Source organism: Cyrtonyx montezumae, unplaced genomic scaffold (assembly GCF_038088225.1).
Source record: "Cyrtonyx montezumae isolate F1298 unplaced genomic scaffold, pur_monq_1.0 scaffold_37, whole genome shotgun sequence".
NCBI lineage: Eukaryota > Metazoa > Chordata > Aves > Galliformes > Odontophoridae > Cyrtonyx > Cyrtonyx montezumae.
Window position 1 is genome coordinate 1198673 of NW_027072042.1, and position 21562 is coordinate 1220234.

General features: G+C 50.7%; 1 protein-coding gene across 2 annotated transcripts; it reads left to right on the plus strand.

Annotated features, from left to right (window-relative positions):
• The first annotated feature begins 758 nt into the window (after window positions 1–758).
• MOGAT2 (monoacylglycerol O-acyltransferase 2) lies at window positions 759–18937 on the plus strand. Of its 2 annotated transcripts, none has more exons than XM_065745775.1 (7): window positions 759–819; window positions 904–1009; window positions 7265–7443; window positions 15747–15951; window positions 16785–16959; window positions 17121–17320; window positions 18579–18937. In XM_065745775.1, the coding sequence occupies exons 2-7, from the start codon at window positions 916–918 to the stop codon at window positions 18731–18733; spliced, it is 1008 nt and encodes a 335-aa protein (XP_065601847.1). In that variant the 5' UTR covers window positions 759–819; window positions 904–915; the 3' UTR covers window positions 18734–18937. The 2 variants fall into 2 exon arrangements, with proteins under 2 accessions (XP_065601847.1, XP_065601848.1); XM_065745776.1 differs by having other exon boundaries at window positions 17121–17316.
• Window positions 18938–21562: the final 2625 nt, after the last annotated feature.

Below are 21562 nucleotides of genomic sequence, written 5' to 3' on the forward strand. Positions count from 1 at the left end.
AGGACAAGGGGAAATGGTTTCCAACTAAAAGAGGGGAGATTTTGATTGGATATAAGGAAGAAATTGGTTACAGTGAGGGTAGCAAGGCACTGGTGCAGCGTGCCCTGAGAGGTAGTGGTACCCCATCCCTGCAGACACCCATGGTAAGGAATCAGGACTGTGAGCACTGATGGAGCTATGGGTGACCCTGTGCACTGTAGGGAGTGGGACCAGATGGTCCCATCCAATCCAAACTCTTCTATAATTCTATGATCCATCCATCCCTCCATCCATCTGTCAATCTCAATGTCTGTCATCCATCCATCCATCCATCCATCCATCCATCCATCCATCCATCCATCCATCCATCCATCCATCCATCCATCCATCCATCCATCCATTCCTCCATCTCGACCTGTCTGTCACCCATCCCTCCCTCCCTCCCTCCATATCTCCCGGCAGAGGCAGGAGGTTGCTGGTGCATCCTGCACTGCAGTGAAACACTCACGCATAGTTTGCAGACCTCTTGGCTCCCAGCCCTTCCCACGCCCAGCAGACACAGCCTTGAGCTTTATCTACACACGAAACGTTTTGAACTGTAAAGCCACTCCTCTGAAAAGCCTTTTTCCTCCCTCCCCTTCAGTACTTTTTCACAAGCTCCTTCCTGCCTTTCCCTCCCTCTCCCTCCTGCAGTTGCTGTAGCACAAGGAGTGATGGATTTCCCTTTTGCAGAGCTGGAGGATACATGCAGCACCCAACCACACGACGGGCGTCACGCTGGCGTAAAGTCAGCGACGCCTCCCAGCACTGTCCCCTGCACGTTGCACAACCCCCTATACTGTAAAGCTGCATAAATATTGACAGGTGACTTTGCACTTTGCATTCACCACTTGCTGAGCTTCCTCCTCCTTCTGAGACCTGCAGGACGAGCTCAGGATGAAGATTGAGTTTGCTCCGCTCTCCCTGCCGCTGCAGAGGAGGCTTCAGACTGCGGCCGTGGTCCAGTGGGTCTTCAGCTTCCTATGTCTAGGTAAGAGGCAGCTCCTCTTCCTCCCCTGAGAGCCCAGAGCCAGTTTTCAGAGGGTGAAATCTGTCTGCAAAGTGTCCAGGAGCCAAGCTGGAAGGCGACATCCCAGGGTTTGCCAGCATTGTGCAGCTGGCCTCTTAACCTGGGTTGAAGGCTGTGTAAAGCCTGGGTGCTCCAGCAGAGCTCTGGGGGTATCTGTGGATACACACACCTCTAAAATGGTACCTGCAAAGGAAGTGCAAGCCGTGCTTTAGAGCCTCACTGAGTTTCTGAGACGGCTCCACCAAACCTCAGCTGCACACCTGGGGTTGGATGGCCCTGCAGCACTGGGCTGTACTGGCCCAGATGGATGTTTGGCTGTCTGCATGCTTTGTGGCACGACTTCAGCCAGTGCTAAGTGCTAGACTTTGCCAGACTCTACCTGGGCCCTGTTTGCAGCATGGATGCAGCTTAGGTTTAGGAGAATGGATGGTGTCTTCCAGCAAAACAACTTGTCCAGTAGGTTTGGCCCTTCTTAGTACTGGGGTTGGGCTGGTACTTGATTTTTCAGTGATGGAGACAGCTCAAAGCCAGAAGGTGGGCAGTGGGGAGGAATCCCCCATGGTCAGAGGGTAATGTGGAGCTCCTCGGGACACAGCCTCCTGCAGGGGAATTGGGATTGCCCCCGATGAGGACAGTGCCTCAGCCTGAAACCTCCACTGCTGAGCCTCCACAGGTTGCTGTCTTTCTCTGAAACACCTCTACTCTGATTTTCTCTCCCCCTGACACCATCTGAGGCCAAAAGCAGTTAAGAGATGATAGAAGAGAGGCCCTCCATGAGCAGAGATCGCCACTGGCTGCTCAGAGGTCGTGCTTCTGCTGCCAGAAAAGTGCTCTTGCAAATACCCTGCCAGGCATTTGCACTGCCTTGTGTTGTTGCTATGGTTGTGCAAATGCATCCCCACGAGGGGCTGTTCCTTGCTTTAGATGCTGATGGTTGCAGGATGGAGGGGTGTAGGGAGTGGAGCAGGGACCCCATTGCTCCCACTGGCAGAGTTCAGTACAGACCAGTGCCACCTCTCTGTGCAATTGAGCCAGGCTTCTGCAGGGCACCAAATCTGGCATGTGGGCACCCAAATTTGGTCCAATGCTTCCTCTGGCTTCTCTCATTCCTTGTCTCCATGGGCTTGGGCATGGCCATCTCTCCAGATGCTGTATGCAGAAGCTTTAATTTAGGGCTGAGCTTGTGCTGACCAACTCATGGCAACCTGATCCTTATGGGTCCCTTCCAACATGGGATATCCTATGATTCTGTGACCAAAGGGGCAGGAGTTCTGTGCACGCTGTCTTTGCAGACCCAGCGTGGGCAGCAAGCCTTTGGACCCTTTCCATCAGCAAGGCTGGCTCAAAGGACATGCACTGCCAGAGTGAGTCAGGAAATTTGGTTGCTGAGCACAGTCCACAGCCTTGGCTTGGCTCTGCTAAGGGCTCTGGACTGGCCTTGAGGTCCACAACGTGCATCTTGCAAATCCTCCTGGGAACTTCAGTGTGGGACTCACCTGCCCTGGGGCTCCTACAGTGCCGAAAGTCTCTCTCCAAATGCTGCTGTTCTGCTTATTCCATGCTGAAGGAGTCAATTCTGGAAGAGCATCAGTGCTGAGCCCAGCAGGACTCTGACAGGTTGGGGTATAAACTTGGCCAGAAAAGTCATGCTTACAGCTCACAGCTCACTTGGAGCCCATGGCACGTATGGGGTGTGTCCATGGCTGTGCGCAGCAAGATTCACTTCCCTACAAAACCATCTCTGTCGCATTTCATCCTCCTCTGGTTCCTGGCTCCCTCCAGAGGAACAATAAAAACCCATAGCACAAAGTGCCCACCACCAAACGCTTCATTTTGGCCTCAAACTTCTTTGAGGGGAAGAAGAAAGAGAAACCTCCTGGTTTCTGATCTGAGCAGAATCTGTAGATTTAGGGTATGGAGCTTTCCTTGCTGCCAGAGGCCCTTTGGTTTTGGTTTTGCTGTTAGGTTAAAGGGATCTCTCCTCACTTTCCGTGGCAATGTAGGCAGTGCTGCAGTCAATCTCAGCTCAATGCAGGGTTATCTGGACATTTACTCCAGGATGAGGGACATGGGTTCACGGGCATGGGGGGATGGGTTAACAGTTGGCCTAGATGATCTTGGAGATCTTTTCCAACCTTCACGAATCTACAGTTCTGTAATTATTTTCAGATAACTGGTGTGTTTGTAAGGACATGCAAGATGCCCTCAGACCTGCAGCGATTGCCTTGAGAGGTCTCATAAAGCCTCAAGCCATTTCCGTATCTTGCCAGTCCTGGTTTTCCATGGGGAAACATGTGCTTGCCTGGTGGGTAGCCCGGAAAATAACAGTTGTTTGTAGGAATGCCAAGGGGAATATAGCTGTCACCTGGGCAGCTCTGACGTGGTCCCTGCTCCAGGGAAAGACAGACAAGGAACTCTTGGCTTTCCCCATTTTCCTCATGGAAAGAAAGCAGTGATGACTGAGATGGCCTCACAATAAGCAAACATTTCTGCCAGAAGCCCTTCCATACTTCTTTGTCCCACAAAACAGAAGCAGGAGGGACAGGGATGTGGCCTGGAGTTATCCTTGCTGCTCTGCCTCGGGGACATGAGCTATGGCAGGAGGGGTTTGTGTGGACCCCTCCAGCTTTGATTCAGGAAAAGCTTGAAATGTGCAGGAATCTCAGCAGCAGGGACAAAGCTCCACAGCAGGAATCCTCCACTGCTCACATCTCAGTGTCTCACCCGTGGCATAGCTCTGCTAGATTTTTGTGGAAGGGTTTGAGCTCACGGCACTGAGACATCCACAAGCAAGTTGGATTCATGCTGGAACAGGTGCAGAGCCTCTAAATTGAATTTTACAAAGGCAAAAAAGAAATCTTCAGATTAAGTGAAGGTCACTGTGTGCAAACTTCGCTCTGCAAAAACAACCAACCAATCAAACAAACAAAAAAAAAAGCTGAATCAAGGAGCAAATGTTATTAATTTCACCCATAAATGAAGTGAGGGTAAAATTAATAACTGTGTATTGCAAGATAAGAGCCTCACTTGGATGATAAGTGGATAGATCTGGAGCAGAACAGCACCTTCACTTTGCAGGGCACACCTTGAGCTTTGCACAGTGTGATAAAAAGAGAACAAGGCATTGCACAGCTTTGCAGCAGACTCGGTGACCTGGGTGCTGATGTACCCAGCAGTACAGCAACAACCTCTGCAGTGTTCATCAAACAGTGCTCATATCTTGTCTGCACCTTGGAGCTTTGTTTCATGGCTAAGAGCTGTACAGGCTGTGGCTCTTCAAAGGAGCAGCACCAGACATGAGCAGTGCTTTGTTGTGACCTGGAGGTTTGCATTGCGTGTGAGACCTGCTGCTGTGCTTCAGTCTTCCAGTGCTTTTTTCATTCTAAACCTCCCTCTGTCCCTCCCTTGATTCCTCCCTCCCTCCCTCCCTCCCTCCTTCCCTTCCTTCCTTCCTCCCTCCCTCCTTCTCTTGCCTCCCTCCCTCCTTCTCTTCCTCCTTCTCTTCCTCCTTCCCTTGCCTTCCTTCCCTTCCTTCCTTCCTTCTCCTTCCTTCCTTCCTTCCTTCCTTCCTTCCTTCCTTCCTTCCTTCCTTCCTTCCTTCCTTCCTTCCTTCCTTCCTTCCTTCCTTCCTTCCTTCCTTCCTTCCTTCCTTCCTTCCTTCCTTCCTTCCTTCCTTCCTTCCTTCCTTCCTTCCTTCCTTCCTTCCTTCCTTCCTTCCTTCCTTCCTTCCTTCCTTCCTTCCTTCCTTCCTTCCTTCCTTCCTTCCTTCCTTCCTTCCTTCCTTCCTTCCTTCCTTCCTTCCTTCCTTCCTTCCTTCCTTCCTTCCTTCCTTCCTTCCTTCCTTCCTTCCTTCCTTCCTTCCTTCCTTCCTTCCTTCCTTCCTTCCTTCCTTCCTTCCTTCCTTCCTTCCTTCCTTCCTTTCCTTCCTTTCCTTCCTTTCCTTCCTTTCCTTCCTTTCCTTCCTTTCCTTCCTTTCCTTCCTTTCCTTCCTTTCCTTCCTTTCCTTCCTTTCCTTCCTTTCCTTCCTTTCCTTCCTTCCTTCCTTCCTTCCTTCCTTCCTTCCTTCCTTCCTTCCTTCCTTCCTTCCTTCCTTCCTTCCTTCCTTCCTTCCTTCCTTCCTTCCTTCCTTCCTTCCTTCCTTCCTTCCTTCCTTCCTTCCTTCCTTCCTTCCTTCCTTCCTTCCTTCCTTCCTTCCTTCCTTCCTTCCTTCCTTCCTTCCTTCCTTCCTTCCTTCCTTCCTTCCTTCCTTCCTTCCTTCCTTCCTTCCTTCCTTCCTTCCTTCCTTCCTTCCTTCCTTCCTTCCTTCCTTCCTTCCTTCCTTTCCTTCCTTTCCTTCCTTTCCTTCCTTTCCTTCCTTTCCTTCCTTTCCTTCCTTTCCTTCCTTTCCTTCCTTTCCTTCCTTTCCTTCCTTTCCTTCCTTCCTTTCCTTCCTTCCTTTCCTTCCTTTCCTTCCTTCCTTCCTTTCCTTCCTTTCCTTCCTTCCTTCCTTTCCTTCCTTCCTTTCCTTCCTTTCCTTTCCTTCCTTCCTTCCTTTCCTTCCTTTCCTTCCTTCCTTCCTTTCCTTCCTTCCTTTCCTTCCTTTCCTTCCTTTCCTTCCTTCCTTTCCTTCCTTCCTTTCCTTCCTTCCTTTCCTTCCTTCCTTTCCTTCCTTTCCTCCCTTCCTTTTTCCAGTAGATATTATTCAGTACCACGCCAGGACATTAAGACATGACTTCTTTTCCCACACACAAAGCTTCAGGATCAGGATGACATCACAAGAATAGCCAAACCAGATCTACTTATCTTGATTGAGATCTCCAGCATGAAGTTTAAGACACTCCCAAAGCCAAAAAGAGGCACTGTCATAGAAAAGCACATTTTTTTTCCTAGAGAAAAACGCCTTAAAGCTCATCTGGTGGAACATTCGTGGTAAAAGCAACCCAAGTGTGAAACGAGAGCTTTGTATACATCTTCTCTGATAGACCTTAGGTGAGAGCAGCTGGAGACAGCGAGTGCCAGGTGAATCCCACAGAGATGAAATTCCAGGTCTTGAGATGAGGACATGGATGCTGAAGCTGTGTCTGAGCTGAGCTTCTCCCCCCCCTGTGTCCTTCAGCCCTGGATCTGCAACGAGAGCCCAGAGAAGGGCAAAATACAAAACTCACAGTCATAGAATCATAGGATTACCGAATCATTAAGGATGGAAAGTCCTCTACGATCCCCCTGCCCACCCTCAGCATGCCCACTGCCCATGTCCCTGTGCCACAATCCCATGGCTCTGTCTCCAGGGTCAGTAACCCCCCCGAACCCCCTGCACATCCTTTGCCGATGCCTGATCACCCTACAGGAGAAGAAATTCTTCCCAGTACCCAACCTAAACCTCCACTGGCACAACTGGAGGCCGTTGTCTCTCGTCCTAATGTGACCCGTGAGCTGGGGAATCCAAAGGACACGGACCAGTGTGGATTTTCAACCCATTCCCACTCAGACATCCCCCTGATGGGCAGGGGGACAGGTGGAGAGCACACAGCTCTGACTGATGTCTCCCAGGTGGCAGCTCAGTGGTCCTCAGTGCCTCCCAGACTCTGAGCTGGGCTTGGGTGGGATCTGATGAGCCAAGTGATGCTTGCTTGCACACAGACTTTTCCTCCCTTGCTCCCCTGCCAAAGCAAAGGGCACGAGGGAGGCAGGAGGTAGAGGACAAAGCTGAGTACTGACTGGAAACAACTCAGAAACATCATTAATGACTTGGGAAAGTCCCAAGTTATTAATGACTTCGGGAGCGAAATAGAGCGTGCCTATAAAATCTGCGATGGCACCACGTCAGAAAGACTGAAAATCCTCTGCTGGTCAGGATTTAAAGCGAGCACAAACGGAGGAGGAAAAGGTCCGGAATCAATAAGAAAGAAAAAAAAATCAATAGGGAGTCAAATTCTTCTATATGGGAAGATGAAAAATTAAATTCAGAGCAGAGAGGTGCATCAGCCTGGAGGGGGGAGGCGGGCATGGCGGCCCTTGGAGAAGGATGGTTCCCTGTGGTTGGGGTCGAGCTGCTCTCGGGGTTCCTGGGGCGGAGGGGAAGGAAACCACTTGTTTGCACCCATCTGCCCTCACCCTGATGGGGTAATCCCACAGTGAGCCCAGAGAAGGCTTGGGCTCCACCCCAGGGCTGCACAGAGCAGGTCCCTCCAGGCAAGCTGTCATCCCGCACCGCTCACTGCTCGGCTTTTCTCCCAGCACAGTGCTGCACGGCTGCCTTCATCGGCCTCCTCTTCACACGTTTCTGGCTGCTCAGTGTCCTCTATGCCGTGTGGTGGTTCCTGGACAGGGAAGCGCCGCTCAGGGGAGGGCGGCGGATCCACCTGGTGAGGAACAGCGTTGTCTGGAGGCACATGAGGGACTACTTCCCCGTCACGGTAAGCATCCGCAGTCCCTTCTGCTCTCACGTTGCAGGAGCATCCTCCTGAGGGCCAACCCCAGGGCTGCGCAGTGCTGGAGGCAGGATGGCCTTCCCAGCCCCTAGAATGACTGCGACCCAATGTTTTCCCAACACATCCTTTTGTCATCTGCCCGATGCTGAACCTCACTGCACAGATAGGGCCGTCTCCCCTTGCCCGCTGCTTGTGATTTATTGCTGCTCTCACTCTTCTGGCTGCCTAGCATGAGCACAGGGCCACATTTTGACCAAAAATCTGAGAGATTCTGCTTCCCTGGAAGTTCAGCATCCCTTTCCACTGAAGAAAGGGCTGCGTGGGTAAAGCTGAGGGTGCTCAAGACAGACTCACAGAGATGTTGTTCTCCTGAGAAGGACTCTCACAGCATTTCCTCTTTATTTAACGCACGTGGCAGGCCTCTGCCCTTAATCTTTATTTAGTTTCCTATTGACTTGACATGACTGCACGGACCAGGACAAAGAGCTGCCTCAGGGCCATCACAGCTCCGTGCAAATCTGAGCCGTGCACCATGAGCCACGCTGCAGAGTGGTTTTCTAGGGCAGATAAAGTTGAGCATCACCCAGGGCAGAGCATCATGGATGGATCCCCCTGCATCCTGCTGTCCACGCTCTGTGCGGTGCAGCCCACGTCCCATTGCCCTCCTTGGCCACAGGGCACACTGCTCGTGGTCCTCTGTCGGCCTCAAAAAACCTCAGGTGCTCCTCCACAGAGCTCCTCCCCAGCAGCTCAGCACTGATCCGTACTGATGCTGTGGTTATTCCTCCCAGGTGCAGGACTGTACACTTGCTCATGTTAAACCTCATCATGCTTCCCTCTGCCCAGCTCTCATCCAGCCCAGATGTTGAACAGCAGCACGGCCTTCTGGGCTGTCAGCCACTCCTCCCAGCTCTGTTCCATCAGCAAACTTCAAGATAATTTCAGAGTTGGACACTGGAAAGCTGTTGCACGCCATCCCCCTCCTTTCTGGGAACTCTCTTGCCTTGTCCAGAGCTTCTTTCCAGAGCTTTTGCTTTTTTTAAGGGCTCCTGGCCAAGCATCAAATCAAATCCCCCAGAATGTATATCATAATCTCCTGGGGAGGAATGGGAGCACAACCCAGGAGAGCTCCTGGTGGATTTTACCATAAGAGACAGAGAATATTACAACATTCAACAGGAAACACCAAATTCCCAAGCCATCATTCTCAAGGTTGCTGAGGAGAACAACTGGAAACGCTGCACTCTATTTATGTGGTTGTTACGATTACACATCACACGTGTTCTGCAATTCAATTCTGGCCGTAAAGCGCAGCTCGAGCAGTGTCAGACCGCTCTCTTGGCTAACACAGAGGTGCCAGATAAGCCCAGTGACACCTGCCTGCCTGTCCCATGCACACTCCCTCCTCAGCAGTGCCCTGGGCTGGCTGTGTGTCCTGGGGATGGGTTGGTGGTTGGGGGATTAGATGATGGTTGGGGATGAGTTGATGGTTGGGGATGGGCTGGTGGTTGGGGATGAGTTGATGGTTGGGGATGAGTTGGTGGTTGGGGATGGGTTGATGGTTGGGGATGAGTTGGTGGTTGGGGATGGGTTGATGGTTGGGGATGAGTTGGTGGTTGGGGATGGGTTGATGGTTGGGGATGAGTTGGTGGTTGGGGATGGGTTGATGGTTGGGGATGAGTTGGTGGTTGGGGATGGGTTGATGGTTGGGGATGAGTTGGTGGTTGGGGATGGGTTGATGGTTGGGGATGGGTTGATGGTTGGGGATGGGTTGATGGTTGGGGATGGGTTGGTGGTTGGGGATGGGTTGGTGGTTGGGGATGGGTTGATGGTTGGAGATGGGTCCATGGTTGGACTAGATGACCTTAGAGGTCTTTTCCAACCTAATTCCAATTCTATGACTCCCTCCCAGGTGGCACTGCCGGGCAGAAAGACCAGTAGAGGGAGCATAGCTACTGGTTTTGGTTACAGCATACTGGGATACGCAGGGAGGGTCTGGAGCAGACTTTGTCCTTGCTGCCCTGGGAGAAGCTATGCACTTCCCTCTCTTGAAAGGCATTTTATTTCATATCCTTCAAGCATGAGCTCAAATAAATTATTTGGGATTGAGATTTTTTGTCCCTAGCAGTGTAGATGTTAAGCACTGCAAATATTATTTTTTGCTATTCTGTGAGCTCATGAGGAGCAGAACTGAGCTGAGCTTTTGCTCCAAACCACACGCTCCTGCTTGCCCCAAATCCCATCCAGATCAGAGGTAAATGGGGAGTGGGATTTATGGGACGTGGATCCAGCATCACGGGCTGTGTTTGTGTGTAGAGTTCGGCCAGCCCTGGAGGATTAGTTATTCTGGGAAGATTAAATGAGGCTCCTAATCCTCCCAGATCCCCTCTGCAAACTTACTGTGGTCAAGCGTCAGCGTCGGGAGGTGGGGAGGCAGCAAGAGCTGCCTGCACTGCTCTGCCCTCGGGTATTTCAGGAAAGGGATTTAAATGCTGCTCCTATGGGATCCCTGGGCGCGTTTGCTGCTGCAGAAGCAACTGAGAGCTTGGCATGAGCATCTGTTTTCCGGAGATCTAGGCAGAGTGAATTTGCACTTTGCTGCAGAGAGGATCTGCCATGCAGGAGCACTGGGGCTCCCAGCGCGTGCGAGGAGCACCCTCTGCCGATCTCAGTCACGCAGAAGAGTTGCTCCACTCTTTGCTTTTGCCCTTATTTGAGTGAGGGGATTGCCAGGGCCTGAGTGAGTTTGGGTGACTGTAAAAAGTGGTTGAGCACTGCGGTCCCGGGCATTTTCAGGTTTTTTTTTGTTTTTGTATTTCAACCATATTCTCCTCTTCATTTTCACACAACTGTGATAAGCCTGTGAACTCTGCTGAGCTCAGCTGAGCCTTAAAAGTGGAGAGAATATCCCCAGAAATGCACAACAAATCTCTCTGGGCAGTCCATGGCTGAGCAGATGTCCCACGATGTCTGCTGGGGCTGATGGTACCTCCAAGTGAGATTTTGGATGCCACGCACGGCTCTACCAAAGCTGTGTTCAATAAACAGCCAATAATTTGTTTGCCACTTCCAGGTCTCTTCCAAAACTCTTGCCTCCTTTCACAGAGGTCCTTCCCCACCAGAAGGAGCATCCTTTATCATCATGGCTTCTTTATCACAAGGAATACACCCAGCATTGCAATTTTTCCATCACTGATGGGTTGGTGGTTGGACTTGATGATCTTGGTGATCTTTCCCAACCTGTATGATCCCACAGTTCTAACAGCATTCTTTGTGGCCACGGTGTAGCACATCTTCCTGCTCTTCACCAGCCTTCCTCCTCCAAGCTGCTCTGGTAACCTCAGCTGAGGAGCACCATGGATATGAGGAAGGGGAAGGCCTTCAACAAATCCTGCCTTCGGGTGCTGCCATCAATCAGAGCAGTCCAGCAGGCATCATCTCAGCAACCTGAAATATGTCTGTGTGTGCAGGAGATTCCTGTGGTCCTCAGGGCACTGTTTTCCACTCGTGAAGAGCCACAGGACACGTTTTACCATCCTTGGGGTTATCTTTGAGGGCTCGATGGTTGGACAAGATGACCTTAGTGGTCTTTTCCAACGTCAGCGCTTCTATGCCTCTACAAGTGCCAGTTGGACGTTGTTATCCATAGCACCTGGCAGAGTCCCAACCTCTTTCACTGTGCTTGGGCTCCTGTTGGGTTTCTTCTTGTTGCTGCTAGCATAACCTGAGACTTCGAGGACCCCTGGGAGCTCATTCATCCTCATCATTGCATAAACCATGACGGGGGTATTTGCGTGTGCCGTGGTTCCAGATAAGCACAGGGCATGGGAGAGCGGTGTGGTCACACACGTGAGCTAAGCCCTGCCAGGAATATTTTCTTACTTTTCACAGCAGAACAGTACTGTTTGTAGCTGGGGATCTTGTGCTTTGGCCCATGACTTTAAATATCATTTCGGATTTCCAGTACTTCTGGCATTCATTTTGCTTCCTTCTGTTGGCTAGAGGAGGGGAGAAGGACTGTTCAGACAAAAGTAGCATACAGCACAGTGACCCAAAGTTAGCTCTCTCCCATTTTCTGAAGAGCTTCCTTGCCCCGTGACTTGAACCTCTCTTTTCTGCCCTCAAGTGACTTTGGTACTGTGACACCTGGGGTAAACATCAGTGCCCAGAGTCATTTTCCCAGGATCTTTCTGTTGCTGGGACCAGAACTCATTTTTCCTGCTGCCAGCACTCAGATAATTGCCTTCCCCTTGGTCTCCCATCACCCTTAGGTGATGTGATGACTTCTCCTTGGTACAATTTCTCCTTCCTGGGGCTGGCTCCTTGGGTGCTGTCCCCCCGTGGAGGACGTGGCTGCATGCTTCCTCCTGTGTGAGATGTTCTTTGGAGGTGCCTGGGTGGAAGGCAAAGGACCTGAGGATTTGATTAGGATGAAACTGAACAGAGGTTGGTCCTACTTAAGAGCAGATTAATGAACATAACATCATTTGAAGTGAGTTTGGGGTCAGAGGGTGATAGTAATACAATCACAATCCAGTTTGGGAAACTAAACGAAGAAGGTACAAGTCTTCTGACCAGCTTTCCTGACCAATCCCTGTCTCCCACCACATGTTCCTCTGTCCCTTAGGATCTGATGTCAAGGCAAGTCAGCACACTCCCTGTCTGCCCGCATGCTGGCACAGCAAGCACTGTGCATCAACCATGCTCATCTCAACCTGACTCCGTCCAATTCCCCACTTAACCACTTTTAAATCCCTCCAGCCCTACAAACAAGGCTGGCTGGGGGCTAGGTGTTGTTCTGGCTCCAGGATATGCTGATGTAAAACAGAATGTTGCTTTCTTCGAGCACTGTGGCACCAGTTTTACATGGGGACTCACCCTCCCTTTTCCCATGGTGTCCAGCACACAGGTGACAAAATCCCCAGCCACATCTCAAAGGGTGAATTAAAACAGCCCCATTAAAGCATTGCTGAAATCCTGTGCTGATGCAGTCCCTTGGAAGCCCTAATTAGATTAATTCAGTTGCAAAATGAAATGAAAAAGCAAACAAATAACACATGAAGGCCACTTTAATTCCAGCTAAGAGCATCTACTTGTGATGTTATTGTGTTTTAGCTGGTCCAGTTTAAAATTAAACCTGTTTGAGATCCTCACCAGTACGTGGCCTCTTACTAGAGCCTCTAAAATTCTCTGCATGCATTTCCCTAACATGGCTGGGGACTGTACATGGAGCAAATCTCACCAGAGATCTGAGGCAGGGTTTTTTCCGTGTCCTGGACCCACGTTTGGTACATAGAAAAGAGGGTGGTTTCTACTTCCAAGGAGTCATTGGGAGCACTGAACCTCTGCAGCAATGTTGAAATCCAGGAAGGATAAATTAGACCCCGTCCTTCAAATTTATGAGCTGGGAGGGCCACGATTACCCCAGGTCTGGGATCTAGAAGGCTTTCTGCCCTGCCACCAGGACTCACGACACACTGATGAGGGGTCAGGGCTGCAATGAGCAGCCAGGACACAAGCCAGCATCCCAACTATGATAAGAGGAAGCCCCACAAGCCAGCACACCCACGGCTCAGCTTGGAGTGTATGACCCCACGCTGATAACAGCTGTTTGCTTTGGTGATGAAGGTTCCATGCATTAATTTGTCACCCCTCTGACATGAGAAACTGGTCTTGCCTTATCAAGAAAAACTTCAGGACAAGAATGTGTCTCCCTTAGGTGTTTACACACAGACCGGCTTGGCTGGACCCTCAAGTCCTTTGACAATTATTAATGTTCAACTCACCCAGAAAGAGCAGAGCAGCAGATGTCATTCAGCAGGAGCAGAGGTGACAACCCAGCCAAGCCATGAGGAACGAGATTCCCACCCCATGCACCTCTGCCCCTGTTCTGGAGAGAACAAATGGTGGGGACAATCCAGATGGGTGGATCGAGTCGCTGTGTTGAAGTGTTTCCAGAAGGAGAAGGGTGGTTTAGCATGCAGGGACTGATCTATGGTGAGATACATTACCCAAATCTGTCCTCTGCTACAGATTTCCTTCATGGTCTTTTTCAAGTAAATGGTCTCTCTGTAGGCTCTGGCCAAATCAAGAGCCCTGTGACAAAGACAGGGAATCCCTCTCCCTTCTTTTGTAAAGCTGAAAGAGGCAATTACTCCAACAACGCCGTTAAGATGTGGTTGGTGCTGCAGGGGACAGCTCCGCCTTGACCAGGCCATCAAACCTTGAGCATCAAGGCTCCCACCATCTAGTTATCCTCAGCTTAGGGCAGGGCTCTGGATGCTTAGCTCATGGCTGGGCCACAAAACACACGAATGGTTCTAAAGGCCCAATTCAGACCCAACTACTGTGGGTAGCACTCCAGATTTTGGTGGCACTGAGGCCACTTAGAGATACAAGGAATCGCATATCAGAAGCAATTCCTCCTGTAAGCTCCACTGGACACTGATTTTCCATCCTCTTTCACGGAGGAGAGCAGCAAGCAGCATCTCCTAGGGAGGACTTTTAGGGATGGGAGGTGTCCTAGCATGGTTTGGAGCAGATTGCAGGGCTGGGTGCTGCTCAAGTCCAGTTTTCATTAGCGAGGAGGGTGGCACAACCTCGGGGTGCACCCAGGTGCTGAGCCCGCTGCCACCCTCCCTTCTCACACAGCAGGAGGTTTAGTGTCTGGTGACACATCCCAGCATCTCGCCCTGCTTATAAATCACGCAGAGATGAAAGGTTGTTTGGAAGCTGAAGGTTAAGTGCAGGATACTTCGATGCAAGCTGAGATTAATCAAAACCAGAGCAAATCGTGGCAGGGGCTCAGCAATTCAGCCATCTGCCCCTCTTCCTGCACTTGGGTGGTGATGGGGACTCTGTTTGTCTCTTCCTCTCATTAGGAGCAGGCGCTTCAGTGGGCACATGTGTACAGTCAACAGTGCTTTAGGACAGATGGGGAATTAGCCATGATGTCAAAAAGTAAAGTGTAACTCAGGGCGTTGGGTGCTTCTAGGATAACACACGCCCCATTAGCTGCTCCCTGCATAGGGGTTGAACCCAAAGCACTGACGGGGCGAAGCACAGAGGGTTTTTTCTCCTTGTATGTCAGAGCTTGGAGCTGTCTGGAAATCCATGGTGGCTTTGTAATGGGTAGCCCTGGGACCGAGAGCGTCGACTCAAGGGGTGCAAAGACAGCATTTGGCTTTTGGATGCTTCTGGCAGGGTTATGTGCTGTCTGCACGGCGTTGGGATTGCAGGGTCTCCTCAGCGGCACTGCTCAAGGCTGACTTGGTCACACTGGTCCTTCCATTCCAGGTGGGCCACCACAGGCGTAACCCACAGAGGCCAAATCTTGTCTGTTATTTGTCTTTAATCGTCCCCTCTCCTTCTGGGTCACCCATGCAACACTTCTCACTTTTCAAAACTGGCCCAGAATTTTGGCTTGCCCCTTAGCCACACCTCAAGGGCCAACCATGCGCTGCAGTCCACACTGTCCATCCCTGAAGGCTGAACGTGGTCAGTGGGCATGGTGTTCATGAGTTGATGATTGGACAAGATGGTCTTAAAGGTCTTTTCCAACCTTAATGATTTTATGATTTCTTAGTCCTGGTAAAACTGCAACAACACTGGGGTGCAGACATCCATTGCTCCCTGATGGACCCGCAGGTTTCTTTAGGTTACAAAAACAGGCACGAGCTGCTGGGCTCCTGTAAGGTGGTCCATCATGTGGGTTCATAGGTTCATAGAGAAAAGAAATTATTTTATTTTTCCCTGGGAGCTGGGGGTCTCACCTAATGATGTACAAAGCATTCTTCAATTACTCGATGTGCTTCAGGATAGAGCAATCACTACTAGGGTGGTTCTGGTTGTGGGCTGGTGGTTATAAGGAGCTATGGGTTGGGGGGAGGATTATCTCACTTTTTGTGGGTTTTTTTTTTTTCCCATATTGCAAAATGAACTGGAGGAGGTTTTAAGGAAAGTTTGTTCCTAACAGCATCTAGGCCAGCTCAAAACAATGCAGGCTTTGAGAAATCTGATGTAGTGGAAGGTGTTCCTGTCCATAGCAGCGGGGTTGGACTAAATGATCTTTAAGGTCTCTTCCAACCCGACCCATTTATAAATAACTATAGCATTAGAAATGTCATTTTTGGGCCAATAAATGGGAGGAGATATAAAAACAGGCAATGAAATACATCTCAGAGAACAACACTTGAGCTGTTGGATGCAAGGGGCCCCTCCCACCCTCCATAGCCAGAGGTCCATGCGCTGAGGTGATAGCATTAACTTCTGTCCCATTCCTTGTCCAGCTGGTGAAAACAGCAGAGTTGGACCCCAGGCAGAACTACCTGGTGGGATTTCACCCCCACGGGGTCCTGGCAGTGGGAGCCTTCATCAATTTTGGCACAGAGGCGTCGGGGTTTTCCACCATCTTCCCAGGCATCACCCCTCACCTGATGATGCTTTCCGTATGGTTTCGTATCCCCTTCTTAAGGGACTACCTGATGAGTGGAGGTAAGCAGAATGGAAGCACCAGGGAGCGGTGGGATGAGTGGGTGGATTGGATGTTTTTTAGAGAGCAAAGAGGGAAAACATCAGGGAGGCCCAAGAAGGTCAAGGAGTCCCTTGGCCTTAATGTGTAGCATCTACAGGCATTGGATGTGGCACCCAAAAACTCTCTGAATCAAAGCAGTTACCAACGGCAGCTCACAGTGTTGCACAATACCTGGCAGGACAGGGAGCAGAAAGGAAAAGGAGTAGGTAAAAATTAAACAGAGAAAGGGGAAAGGGCTCCGAGAGACTTTTGGAGACCTGGACTCCATCCCTCACTGGTGGGCTTGGAGTACAGCCAATTCTCCATCTGAATCAGCTCTTGGGGTGAGTGGGGTGGGGCATCCAGCCCCACCTGAGGTGCCCAGGGCATCCAGCCCCCTCTTGTCCACGTACACTCCTGCTGCTGAAAAAGTATTTTCACAGAGAGCGAGGAATTGCAACGGCGAGGTCTGAGTTCCCAACCCAGGTGAGAGGAGTGTGGACTTCAGTGTGTTGTGACCTACAGCTGAGGTTTCACCGATTCTGGAAGGATTCGGAGTTGGACATGGTTTCACCTGGCAGCAAATAGAAACAGATTTTCCCTGGGGCTTAACTGCAGCTAACACGATGTGTTGTGATATGGCAGAGCAACGCACGAGCCCCGCACCACTCTGAGGAGTTGGGCTGAGATTTCCAGAACATTGGAAAACTGAAAACAAAGCGTTGAGCACCTCTCTTGAGCTGGGTGAACAGGAAAAATCCATATTGGTTCAGGTTTTATGGATGCTCCGTTTTAATTCCTCTCTGCCTCCCAGGCCTTGTGTCCTCTGATAAGGAGAGTGCGTACCATGTGCTGCAGAGGCCGGAGGGGGGGAACCTGTTGGCCATCATCGTTGGTGGAGCTCAGGAGGCTCTGGATGCCCGGCCGGGATCCTACACCTTGCTGCTGAGGAATAGGAAGGGATTTGTCCGCGTGGCCATCGAACGGGGGTGATGCAAAAGATGGGGTTACAGGGTGCTTGGGGAGGGATGCTCTGGTCGGTGGGTAGTCAATAGGATGATCCTAGTGGATTCTGGGGGGGGTAGGGAGGGTGTTGCAGGGTTGGTCTCGCTAGTCTTCATGGCCATGTGTTGGTTTCATCTCCCTGCAGCACCTCACTGGTCCCTGCCTTTTCTTTTGGGGAGAATGAGCTCTTTGACCAGGTGAGCAACCCCAAGGGCTCATGGCTGCGGCGGATCCAGCACCAGCTCCAGCAGATCATGGGCATCTCCCTTCCCCTCTTCCACGCGAGAGGTATCTTCCAGTACAGCTTTGGTCTGGTCCCCTACCGCCGGCCTATCAACACCGTGAGTAAGTCCCTCCTCTGCAAAAGCCTGGCCAAAGTGCGGACAAGGTTGGTCCTTGGGCCATGTCTTCTTTCTGCTGAGCCAAAGAGCATGAGCTGCCATGGGCTGGAAACTTCTTGGCAATTGAGCACCTCCCAATGCTCCCCTGCCCCTTTCTTGGCCCTTTATTTTCATTAAAAAAAAAATAAACAAATGTCCTTGGTTCTGGGATAAGTTTCCCTAAGGCAGCAAAATTCCCCATCTGCAGGTGGAAAGAAAAACTTAAAAATGTAATTGGGCAAGTCTGCCTGAATGCTCAGGCAGCTCTGGAAGCTGTGACGTGACACACTCAGCTGAAAGCGGTATTGGAGCATCTTCAGGTCTCCCTGCATACACCAGTCTGGGACTCTGGCTTGGTCATCCTGCAGAACCCCAAGCGGTCTGAACAGAGCTGAGAAAGCCCCAGAGCAAATTGAGGTGCTCCACTGCCTTCCTGGGATGCATCCAGCCTCAGTCCCACCACAACAAAGCTGTGCAAACACCTATCAGGCTGAGCTGCCAAGCCAATCCCACAAGCCTAAGTAAGACAGGGCCCATATGGCTTGCCCAGCATCCCGCGCAGATGCAGGCACAAGCCCCAGCCTATCTGTACACAAACAAGCCAGGCTGCTTTGATTGAAGACCGTGCAGAAGGGAGACTGAATTTAAAGAAAGGTGTTGGTTGTGATGAAGTTCCGCCTGGTTTCAACAGCTCCACGCCTGGCCCACGGTACAGCTGATGGCCCGAATTAATGTAATTAAAGTTGTTTGGAAAGGTCAGGGCTCAACCTGCTGATTAGGTTTGACAGCCAGCAATTATTTCTAATTGTTTTACAGCCTGTTTGGATTGACTCAATGGTTTTACAAGCAGCACAGTATCAGAAGGGCTCCTCATTAGTTCGATGAGGGACAGTGTTACACAATGACGGAGCTTGACAAACACAATTAGAGTCAGCAGACAGAACAAGAGAAATGTCCTTCTGCCTGTGGCTCGGGGAGATGGGAAGGGGCTGGAATCAAATTATGTAGATTTGACCTTGAAAAATGCATCTGAGATATTAGGAGCAGCTGTAGGAGCTGCACTGGGCTGGACCTCCATCTCCCCACCTCCTTGGCTGTGCTGTCTCCCAGACCATGATTGGTCATATCAACATGCATCCTTGGAAAGGTGGCACTCCGTCTCTGTGCTAACACGCGCAAAGCATCCAGAGACACCTGAGCGAATGGTTGCTCTTGTTTTCCAGTTGGGAAGCCGATTCCTGTGGCAAAGAAGCACAAGCCGTCGGAGGAAGAAGTTGATCGAGTCCATCAGAAATACTTAGAAGAGCTGAACAAGCTCTTTGAGGAACACAAAGCTAAATATAACGTCCCAGAAAACAGTCACCTCAAATTCATATAGAGCTCCTCGCGGAAGGCGGAATCGTGGGCACTGAGCTCTGAGTTTTGCTTTGTCCCTGGGACTGTTTCGCTTCAGCTGTGGGTAATTCGTGGTCCACACAGCGTGGGGAGAAGGATTTGGTTTTCCCAGCATTTTCATCACTCCTTGTAGGACACACAGAAGATAATAAAACAAAATCCTGTCTGACCAACCCCACACCTCTGAAACTCCCACCTCCCACCTGTCCTCCATGCCGTAGAAGTACCGTGAACAGGCAGAGATGAATTATTCTTTCCTTTGCATTACAGTTCAAGTTTCATTCTCCCGGTCTACCTGCATAAAGTTTGTGCTGGAAAAAAAGTTGATTCCTCAAAGATATCTGAAAGGATATGAAGACCTTAAGTGGAAAAAAAATTACTTCTTGCGTGAGGAGCACTGCTTACAACGAACCTCAATTCCCTCCAGGGAGAACACCACAGCAGCACTGGCATCGAGTGCTTCGTGACTCAAACGATGGCATTTCCCAAGGGGAGAAGTGCTTTGGGACAGGAAATATGGCTCACAAAGCCACGCGTGGCGAGGGCTCAAGGCTTTAAATAGCTGCTGCTCCTTGATATCCAGAACTTTATTAAACTCTGCGCTTAATGGGATTTTGCAGCGTGGAAGTTTTAGGTGGCAGGAAGCTATCTGCTCAGATCAGCTTTATTTTGCCCTCAGAGAGCCCTTATACAATCACATCCCCTCTCTCCTGTCGCTTCTTTCCCTCTTTCCCACCTGCGAGGGTTTTTGCCACTGTAGGAGCTGCATTTAACGAGCTGAACACACAGCTCTGCTCCTAAACCAGTGACTCCGGGGCCATTGCTGTGGGATTTTTGACTTTCACCTTCTCCCTGCTTCAGCCACTGCGAAGTTACCCCACCTGAACGACTGGCTGCACATCCCTCCTGTCCCCAGAAAACCAGCAGCAATGGGAAAAAGTGCACGGAGCCCTTACTGACATGGCTAACCACTCCTGTAATCCCCCACTTAATCCAGTCAAATAAAGCAGGTCACCTGCTATGATTTCTTGATGGTTTTCGATTAATAGATTTTTTTTTCTTTTGTCCTTAATTAAGGGCAGAGGTGCCTGAGCAGGACAAAGATTTATGCACTAGGAAAAGAGCAGTAATTATCTCCCATCCTTTTCTGTTGCTGTTCATCAGCACTGAGGCGTTACTGTTCTTTCCTGTCCTTCCCTCTGCCTTCTCCTGCGCTGGTCCTGCTATCAGCAACACCACTGTGACCTCCTGCAAGCAGCCTGGAAGGGGTCAGTGCTGGAGGGGAGCGATGGGGACATCCCTGAGGGTACAGATGGGGTGATACGGGGATGGGAGAGGGCTCTGGGGCGAGGAGTTGGGATCTTGATGCAATGGGAAAAGAAAAGGGGGGGAAATTACCTGTGCTTGAGGGATCTGGGGAGACGTTGGGTGGGCAGTTGGAATGGATTGGGTGACTGTGGGATCTGGGGAGACGTTGGATGGGCAGTTGGATGGTGATATTGTGGAGAAGGAGGAAATGGGGGGGAAGCAGGGTGTGAGATCTCATTTGTGGCATGGACAAGGATCACAGGTATGGGTACAGACAGGAAAGTCTGGATCTGTAGAAGTGGTATGACCTTGTCCCAGCCTGACAGAGGAGTCACATTAAAGGATGGAATCCCCCATTTTTCATCTCTTCCCCTCCGTGGATCCACCTGTGTGATGCCTCTGATGCCAGAGGAGCACCTAACTGAGAAACGGGATGGTCCAGCACCTTCCCAGCCAGTTACACCACCCCTGGAGATAGAAAAGGCAGAAAACTGATAACTGGGAAAATATCCCAGGAGGAGATGGGGAGAAGGACACTGGAGCTGTCTGAGGGCTTATGGGGAAGTTGGAGACACGCGAGACCCCAAGCCAGAAAATGACGAAGCTGGAGGAGAGGGGTCAGAGAAGGGCAGTGGCTATATATAATTGGCTTCACTTGAGGTCAGTTTTATCTCCAAGGCTGGAGCGTGTCCTTGATTCCTCAGAGACCTGTATAACCCAGGAGAGGCCAGTAGTTGGGGCTTGCATTAAATATAACATGAGGAATAATGATTCACAGGCGTCCTTGCTGCTGGGAGCTGTTCTGGGGGCTCAGAGCAGTTCGGGGTCTTCTTGAGGGACCAGAGATGCCTCTGAGCAAAGTGCTGTAAGAAAAGAAGCTTTTGTGCTATGTCTGGAGGATTAAAACTCCTCCACTACAACACAAGACAAGATAAACAGCAGGGAAAGCCAAGAGCTCGGGTCAGTCGGAATCCTCCCAGACTGCAGTTACGTTTGAGTTTGGGCTCTGCAGCTCAGGACGGGCTCCGTTTGAGGCATGAAGGGTCACCCAAGCTGCCAGGCCAAAGTGACCCCAAAGCAACACAGCACGTTTAAGTGCAACATTTCCGCTTCGATTTGAGAAACAAGCCCAAGGGTTGGGTGACTGTGGGATTTGGGGAGATGTTGGATGGATGGTTGGATGGTGATATTGTGGGGATGGAGGACATGGGGAGGAAGCAAGGTGAGAGGTCTCATCCGTGGCATGGACATGGATCACAGGTATGGGTACAGACAGCAAGGTGTCTCCCATGCAGATAGAATAAGGTTGGAGTAATAAATTTCAGCCTTCTGGGGCACCTATGGAGATCCCGAATTCAAAAATAGGGTAATATTTAGGAGAGCAGTGAGTTGGTGTTCCCCACCTGCCTCCATCCAGCTCCCTCTGATCCCTCCTGTATTTCTGTTGTGAGAGGCTCTAATCTGGATTTGCCTTACTTAGCGGGTTCAGATCACGAGGCCCAAA